At 42.6% G+C, this 9,508-nt stretch overlaps 1 protein-coding gene across 1 annotated transcript; it reads left to right on the top strand.

Annotated features, from left to right (window-relative positions):
• The first annotated feature begins 2,043 nt into the window (after window positions 1–2,043).
• LOC148591589 (olfactory receptor 10A7-like) lies at window positions 2,044–9,012 on the top strand. Its single transcript, XM_088537193.1, is given in 4 exon segments — window positions 2,044–2,084; window positions 7,890–8,439; window positions 8,441–8,571; window positions 8,781–9,012. Coding segments are annotated over 4 exon segments (954 nt in total).
• The last annotated feature ends 496 nt before the right edge of the window (window positions 9,013–9,508 follow it).

Raw genomic sequence — 9,508 nt, 5'->3', positions numbered from 1 at the left:
CTCTTGTGATGGACTGCTCTTCAGGAACTGCTTTGCAATGAAAAGGAGAAGGGGAAGGCAGGCAGTGGAAGACTGTTGAAAGACTGTAGGGTGAAGTAAAGCAGGAGAAGAGAATGGAGGAAGAGAGTTTTGAAAGAAACAAACAGAAAATAGTCACAAACCCTCACCCTGCCTTACCTACATCACTGATGTGTTTGGAAAGGGATGGTAAGACCATTGCGAGTCCTTTTTTGCATGTTCCCATACAGAATATCAAGTCAAAAAACAAGTGTGGAAAGTCCACAGCAGTAGTAGGCTTTAGGCCAGGCCATAGTAGAGCCCTGTACAGAACTGGTGGCTGGAAAGAGAGACTTGGCTAACCACCCCTTAGCTTCAGTATGAATTTGGCCGGCAGGACTCTTGGATTCTCTTCCTGACTCTGTTTCTGCATTCCTGTTGTACCACCAGGTAGAAGTCCCTGGCTCCCTGTCTGCTTTGAAGTGGGGACTAGCCACTTTGAGTTTATTGCTAGGTGAAAGTGCTGAAGCTGCTCAGGTGGAAGTGTTAAATCTAAATCGATGCACAGATTAAATACTGGAGGAGATAGCCCACAAACAGAAGAGATCTGTGATATGCTGAGCCTTCCCAGCTCACAAAGTGCTGCAGGAGAAATCCTCTAACATTTTCCCCCAGGCAGTGGCTCACGCTTGAATATAAGCAACTAAAAGGAAAGGAGTCCTGTTTCAAAAAGACAGTTTCGTGCAGCTTCTGCTGGTTCTAGGCGTATTGCCTGAAATATGAACATCTCAAATTATTTGACTTCTCATCATCTCAGATTGTCCACTTGTCCAAGAACCAAGTCACTCCTTCAGGAATGACTTCTCTCTGTTTTGTTCCTCCAGATATGGCAGAATAAATTGTAAACTTGTACACATAGTCCAATTTGGTTGTCAGCTTGTCTTAGACGCAGAAGAATGATAATCTGAAGTTGGTATTCTGAAGTCCTGGTCGTTTATGGTATTATTAATTGCAAAATGTTTGGTCAAAGTCTTGGTTGGAAGTATGGTGAATGATTGTGAGCTTGCTCAGATGGAGCATGTCATGTCTTTTACTTGTTTTCCAGAGATTGTTGACATTTGGGATAAAGTGTCTGACTACATTCAACAACAGCTGGCACAGAAGAAGGTGGAGCTTTCATCCTGTTCCCCCAAGGGTACCCTGAGAATTTGCATACACCTAACACTCATGCCATTGATTGCAATTCATCTTCCCATTCTTTGAAAGCAAAAAAAAAAAAAAAAAAAAAAAAAAAAAAAAAAAAAAGCATCACAAAGGGGCATAGCACCTGATAAAAGTAGCAGATACTCGCTTCTGTCACCTGACGTAGCAAATAATTCCCATCTCTAGGAGAAGGAAGACACTTTCTAGGCTTCTCCATTCGCCAGTGCTATAATGGAAAGACCAAATGAGATTGTGGTGCAGTATTAAGGGTTTATCCAATTGTTGAAAATTCCTTGGATCTTATCTGTTTAGCTTTTATTGCATCAAAAGGTCCTCAGACTAAGAGAGGGAGAAGGATATCTGTTTGAGTAAGGAGGTATTCTTGAAAGCTTTCCCAAGTGCCCGTTGTGTGCACTGGGAGCAGGCCAGGCACAGAGCACCATCGTCATGCTCTGGCAAGGTATTGGTCAGATTTTCCAATCTGAAATGCTTAGGATTGTTCCTGTTTTTATTCTCTTCTGTTTTCAGGCTGTCAGAATACATGGTCTTGGGACTTTTTACATAGCTAAGAAAAGAATATGTACTCGACGTAATAAGGAAATTACTGTGGAGAAACCTGAGTTTCAGTTTCCTAGGCTTTTCAAAAACAAATACTTTCTCAAGTATGTTCTTCATGAGCTCCCCGAAAACATCCCTGGTAGGAAGATAGATTGGAACCTTGCCTTTCCTTTGTGGCATCTTTGGGTTGTATGCTAATATCTGTTTAGAACTGAGACTGGTACAACTGTAGCACTCCTTCAAAAGTTTCTGAGAACTTACTCAAATAGATCGCTAAGTGGCAATATGCAGGAAAAACTCCTGGTGGAACATCTTGTAGTGTTAAGGTAAAAAGTTAGACTCACTTTGACCCCTTTTAAAATATTAATTCTGTACCATCTCCACTTGTTCGGGGGTATAGGGACTGCTGTCTGAGGGAAACGTCTTGACCGCTTTTAGTCTCATAAATCATTCGTGGAATTAATGTTCCATATTTATATTATGCTTGACATTGTAAAGGCAAACACCAGATTTTGTGCTGCTCTATAAAGGTTCCTCCTAGTTAAAAGTCAGCTGAAAATCATCTGGAAACAGATGGAAGAGAGGGTCTTACCAAAGGCCAATCAACTGGCCATGTTCCCTATAATTATTTAATAAATGCTGCCATTGTTGCAGTTTAGTACAACACTGCAGATGCCAAAGAGTACCAAGAGCTGAGTTGATGGTCTGAAAGATTCTTTTCTTTACAATGACTCCATCTTTACAGTGATGTGAGCATCACTCTGGCATTCCCTAGGGGCAGGACTTGGCACCACAACAAAGCATTGAGAATGCTCCCTAAAGGGATGGAGAGCCGAGCATGATAATGCAGCTGGCACAGTAGGGTTATCACCAACCAAGGCCCAGCCCTGCAATACCTTGAGCAAGAGGAGCAGGGCAGACCTAGAGGTGGTATCCAGGTTTAACCAAAAGTCCAGATCATGAGACAAGTTCATCATGATGAAGCAAGTCCAAGGTCAGGGCTGTGAATCCAACCTGCAGGTCACGTATGGTGGACTAGGGTCACACATAGTCTGGTGATCACTAGGCAGTTCTCTAGTGATGAGATGGGTCCACAGTCAAGCCAGGAAGTCAGCTTACAGGTCAGGGTCTAGATCAATAGGGCCCATTGCTGGGCACAGGCATAGCTAGAGAGCAGTACTCCTGTGATATGGCTCTGGGAGGGAGCAAAAGCCCAGGGCTGTGCTTAAATTCAGCCCAGGACCGTGGGCAGAGGGTGGATGTAAACTGTCTACCTACGCCCTCTGTTCTTGGGATGCTCCTCACAGCTGAACTGTATCAGCTGCCTTTCTGAGATGTACCAGTAACAAAAAATTCTCTGTAGCTCTGTTGCAATGCATTGCCAAAGAGTCTAGGAGTTCCTGGTGCATTCTTCAAATCTGGTGAACTACTGTCTAAGTTACTTAATTCTGTTGTAGGTGTTGTTCGTGGTGTTGGTGGTGGGTTTTTTTCCTCTTTCTAGATGATACTGAAATTGTTCCTCTGAACTATTCAGAGATAGCATGGAGTACCGACCTTCCACGAGATGTTGTGCAGGGCTGTATAGATGACACAGCAAAGTCATTTTCTTGGGCCCTAGCACACAGAAAAGATGTTGATTTTGTTTTCAACGGCATTGGAATTCTGTCCGTACGAGATACGGTTGTGAAAATGAGATATTACCTTGACTTTCTCCATGCTATGGATAACAGCGGAAAACTTGTCAAAACTATTCTAGCTGTAAGTTGCTCCTTCTTCTAGTGTTATGAAAAGAGTTTCTTTTGTTGTTGTTTTCTTTGTTTGTTTGTTTTTCTAAATCCTATCACCAGACTGAGGAACTGCTTTCCATTGACTTTTTGCAATTTGTCCAGCCATTAGGGCTAGACCTGGTCTACAACAATGTAGAATTCTTTGTAGGATTCTTGCCTAGTGTCCAGTTTTATTAGCAAAATGGAAAAATTTAGAATTCATATCATTTCTGTTTAAGACTCATGAAAAAAATGAAACAAAACAAACACAAAACAAACAAACAAAAAAACAGGAAACAAAGCCCAGCAGCCAAAACATAAGGGTAATTAAACACCTTCCCCTGTGTTTGCCTCCACTGACTTTTCTGCTAGTGACAAATAGACTCCTGAGTCTACTGATGCTTTTCTTCACAAACACCTCAGTGCTATTACCTAACACTTGTTGCACTTTGTTGTGCAGCTTCTGCTGACTGACAATGAAATGTTAATGAAAGTACATCTAGGTGGGGTTTCTGTAAGCTCCTTTTTTTGCGCAGTGGAAAGGTTTGCTGCCTTTCTGAACAAGATAATTTCCTTGAAATTCTCTCATGGATCTATGCACTTATTCAGGCACCAAAGGGGAATGATTATGCCATTCTGAGCTCGGAAACTGAAGGCTTAGAGATGCCTCCTCATGGTGCCATCCTGTTTCCCAGGTTAGTAGCTTTGCTATTGTAGCTCTCAGCTAACAAAGCCTGCCATTTCTCAGCTTTGCTTAGTGCTTTGCCATGGCTTGTCTATTCCTGAATTTCCTCAAAAACAACCATTTTGAATAACACTTCCCAGTTAATGCTTGCTCTTACTGGTTTGGGGATGTGAATAATTGATATATTACAGAAAAATATTCTGAAAAACAGTAATGTCTGTGCTTTACATTTTATCAGCTTAAATTTCTCTCACAGACAAATTCAGACATTTCCATTAGGTTTCAGTTTTCTTTCTTTTTTTTTTTCTTATGGTTAAGATTGTATTAAATCAAAAATATAGCAAATAATAGTCAGTCTCCAGGAGTGTTGTGAGTAAGAAGTGAGAGATTTTTGGGTTAGAATGATCTTTCAGGGCTCTTCTGATTCCAGCCATTTCTTCACTGACCTCAAGTTCCTAGCACAGTCCCAGAAGGATGGCCTGCACAGGACCTTTGAACTACAACTCTGACCAGATGATTAGTGCAAGTTGCAAAAGAATGCAGTGTCCTTTCTTCAAAGTGGTCTTTTCTTCTTCCCAGCTTTCAGCTTGACCTACCACGTAGAGAAGAATCTTCAGAGGCATCTATAGAGTCTCTCCAAAAAAATGAAGTGGCAAACACAGAAGAGAAGCATGACAGGAATGTCATATCAGAGCCTTCTGGCAGGTGAAACTTAGGACAAATGGATGAGGGCTGATGTTGTGTTCTGGTCAAGCCAGGACTGGCATGTTTCCCTTGGATACCCCTCCTGTTCAGAATGACAAAAGATATTTCCCTTCCAGTGGGAAAAAAAAAAAAGTTGCAGAAACAAGCCTAGTGACTTATTGTGGTGCAAATATTTGTTGCACGATCAACAGTCTTTTATTCAGTTCCTTGAGATTTCAGTGAGCCTGGTATAATGTAAGTGATACTGAGCTTTGCTTTGGGAATGTTGCAGCACTCGTAAATATTATAGGTCGGACTTCCCTCTCTCTATCACTTCTTTCTCTCACTCTATTTATCTTGCTCTCCCAGTTCCCTTCTCCCACCCAACCCCCCGTCATCTCCCTGTATTTGAATAAAATTAGGGTAGACCCAGCTAGTCTTTTCAACTGCTTTATGCTTATGCTCCAAGAGAAGGTAGAGCTGTTGAGCATAGGATAGAAAACAAACTCCTGTGCTCATATAAGCTCAACCTGGTGTTTACTTTCAGCCAGCTGCTCCCATATCTGGGCAGGTCCCCAGATGGAATCAAGCAGGAACCACCTTCTGAAGCCAGAAACAAAACTGCTTTGTCAGTTTGCAAAGGCCAGGAAGGAGCAAGACAGGTACATGATACGGATTGATGTCATTATTTTATCATATTTAAGTACAGGAAAGGCATAGTCAAATGGATAATTTTAAGTATCTCTTTAGGTGAGCTTAATATTGAACTAGTACTTTAAGTTCTTAGTTTAAAAGATGCAAACAAGATGCAAGTTTAAAATAAACAGTATAGTTTCCATTTCTACTTCTCATGAAACTCCTATAAATACTTTTTCTCTGCATGGATTATGCTAGAAATGTTAACTCTTAGGCTTTTATGGCATAGCAATCAGGGAGTTTCTTTCTTAGATAGGTGTTCACTTTGATTATTAGTCAAGGCACTACAAGCCTTTCATTTAGCCCCAATGACAAAAAGGTTCAGAAGACAGAACTAAAAAATCCTTCTCCCTTCATGCAGAACCAACTCAAAGAGGTGAGACTAATGCTGCATGCTGTTGCATTTCTGTTGTCCTCCAGGGAACAGGTCTCCCATCTGTTCACGAGGACCACAGGTATCTCTCCTTATGGTCTGCTGAAGAGAAGCAAAGTCAAGAAAGGGCAAACTGGGCAGTGCACCAAGTGGGGATAGAAAGAGAAGAGATTCTGAGCCTGCAGGTACTGGAAGCATTTTTTAGCACTGAAACCCTTGTATCTCTTAGACCTCAGGGGAGACAAGATGTGAAAATCTTCAAGTCTCACTAGCACCCTTGCCCCAAGCAAGCAAAGTTTGTCACGGTTGTCTTTCATACATGCCCGCTCACTGCTACGAGAGACAATCTGTCAATAAATAATAAATACACACACACATCTGCTGTTGCTTATGTATTTTGTTATATATATGCTTATATAGGTACTTACATATATCTCTCTATATGTGCGTGTATGTGCATATAAGCACACACACATATATATATCCCTCCCCAGAACAGAGCACAGAACTGACAAGATCTTTAAAATAAATACATACACAATTCTCAGGCCTGCAACATCTTTGTCAAAATGCTGGAACTATAGCCCAAAAGCATGTGACAGGCAAATTAAAATCAGAAGCAGGCTCTCTTGGCCAATAAAGACTTCCATTGACTATCAGTTTTTGAAGAAACAGTAAGTGGACGCTGTGATAACTGAAAAAATCAAGAGCCAAAAGGGTCATTTAGCATCATCTAGTGTAACCTGTCAAATACTTCTGAAGGGTATCATTTCATAGCACGTGCTCTTCATACCACCTCCCCTTGTCTATGATATGATGACGATGTCACAAGGACATAAACAGGGACAGTGGGAAACTGAAGTGAACCCCATCTGTGCTGTGGCATGAGCTTAATGGATGTGATGTGGTGATTCTCCTTGTTTCCTTCTACGACCATATTGTGCCTGTCTCAGGCAGGTGGTAGCACTGGAGGGGTCTGAAATGAGATCAGATCGAGTGGGTTGGAGGACTGCACAGGTCCTGCGTTTGTCTACTGCTGAATGTTTGGAGCCTCCGCTTGAGGTGAGAACCAGGTCCAAATCTTCCTTTAATGTCACTGCAGGTGACTTCCATAACCCAGGCAAAGGTTCCTGCAGTTCACAAAAATGGGAAGAGTCTCCATTTTCCACCTATAACAGAAGAGAAGAACAAAAAGATGGAAAGGCTGCGGAGTCTACATAGTGAGTAAGTGTGTGCTAGATGCCTCAAAATTCTAGGTTGTTTTAGTGATAGTCACCCAACTGTGTGGTCAGGATTCCAAGCCTCTCGGTCATAGTTTGGGATACACAATTCTCTGATTTCTCATGATTTGGGAATGGCTGTGGTTAGACTTTCCCTTCGAGTGCCAATCTGAAACCCAGAGAAAATGCCTAAAATTTCTTCTGAGCTAAAATGTATGTGAGCACAAACGGCACCATGAGCACAGCAGCTGGGGGATGGCTCACAAGCAGCATGTAACCAGTAAGTTCTCTCTGTGCTCCTGTAGCCAGCTTTCCCCGCGATCCAGGCACACTCTGCAAGTCTTAGAAACGTACAAGACCCGGAGGGAAATGTGGCAAAAGAGAGTTGAGCTGAATCAGCAGAGGAAGAATGAAAAGAGGTTCCTCTGGTAAGTACCTGTAAATGTGGATGGTGTTTCTGCTTGAGTGCCTTGTGTTGGGTTCCAGTATTTCTCTGCCTTGCACTTAAAACTGAAGTACTTAAAACTTATTTATTTATTTATTTTCTTTCTTTAAACTCCTTAGCTCTGGAGAGAAGATCCAGCTCTGGGACCGAGCTGAAAGGCATTAGAAGTTGTTTGATGCGTGAGAAATGAGGCCTTCAGCAGAGTTCAAAGGGAATATCCTACAGCATTTTACTAAAGAGTGAGGTCTGATTGGACCTGAAGACTGTCAAAAAACCCTGAGTTGCAGAACTTGCTGTTTCTTACATTCTGCTTGCCTTGCATCATCACTGTCATGGAGAACCTTCTTATTTTCGTTGTCACAGTGCACTCCACCCTTTGTGTGCCCATGTACTTTTTCCTCTGGCTCCTGTCCTTCCTGGGTATTACCACAGCACAGGCTGTTGCTCCCATGATGCTGATAAGCTTTCTGCTAAAGGAGAAGGGTATTTCTTACATGGGCTGTGCCACACAGCTCTATTTTGTAATGTTCTTAGTCACCACTGAATGTTACCTTTTGGGAGCCGTGGTCTACGAGCGCTACAGGGCCATACGCAACCCACTGAGGTATGCAGTTGTTATGAACAGAAGACTTGGCCTTTCTCTAGTCCTGCTGTCATGCTTGGGTGGTAATGCGGTGTCTGTGCTGCAGGCAGTTGGGGTGTTCCCACTGCAAATTCATGGACCCAACAATATTCAGTATTTCTCCTGTGATACTGCCCCATTCATTACACTTTCCTGCATTGACACCTCTTCCTATGAAATGCAGACAGTAAACAGGAATGGTCCTTGTCACCCCCACGCCACTTTGTTTTATCCTTTTATCCTGTATCTGCATCATCTCCAAAATCCTCAAGATTTCCTCTGCAGAAGGCAGACAAAAGACCTTCTCCACTTCTTCTTCAAAAAATTTTTAACAGTAAGGGTGACAGAGCACTGGAACAGGCTGCCCAGAGAGGTTGTGGAGTCTCCTTCTCTGGAGATCTCCAAAACCCACTTGGTCTCAGTCCTGTGCCACGTGCTCTAGGTGACCCTGCGTGTGCAGGGGGGCTGGACTAGATGATCTCTAGAGGTCCCTTCCAAACTTAAGCATTCTATGATTCTATGATTCACACCCCTTATTGTTGTAACACTTTATGATGGGAGTGGGGCTTTGATTTACTTGCAGCCCAGATCGAGATTTTCACAAGACGTTAAGAAAATTCTGGCTGTCATATACATAGCCATAATTCCCATGTTAAACCCCATGATTTACAGGTTGAGAAATAAAGAAGTGAAATGTGTCCTGATCAAAACTGCAGCTGAACTGAAGATAATAAACCTATTTGGATTAAAACACACCTTTTAAAGTATGAGCACCTTCCTGTGCTTCAGTTTGTGCCCGTTGCCTCTTGTCCTATCACTGGCCATCACTGAGAAGAATCTGGCCCCATCATCCTGACACCCTCCTGTAAGGTATTTGTACACATTAATTAGATCTCCTCTCAGCCTTCTCTTCATTAGGTTACACAGACCCAGCTCTCAGCCTCATACTGAGAGGTCCACTGTGGTGGGAAAAGACCTTTAAGATCAGTGAGCCCCTAAGGGATCAATACCCTCAGCTAGCCCCCAGCTACACATTTCTTGAACATTGTCAGGGATGGTGACTCCACCTCTTCCCTGGACTGCCTGTTCTGATGCTTGACTACTCTCTCTGTGTAGAAATGTTTCCTAATATCTAATCTGAACCTCCCCTGGCGCAACTTGAGGCCATTTCACTTGTTTTTGGTAGTTAGTTATTCTGGAGAAGAGATTGCTGTTGCGGTTGGATGGGGGAGGGGGACAAATTAGGTAAGAGATGAATT

Source organism: Tinamus guttatus, unplaced genomic scaffold, assembly GCF_059628265.1.
Source record: "Tinamus guttatus ecotype Peru unplaced genomic scaffold, ASM5962826v1 Tinamus_guttatus_pri_ptg000732l, whole genome shotgun sequence".
Lineage (NCBI taxonomy): Eukaryota > Metazoa > Chordata > Aves > Tinamiformes > Tinamidae > Tinamus > Tinamus guttatus.
This window is presented reverse-complemented; position numbering and strand designations above follow the sequence as displayed.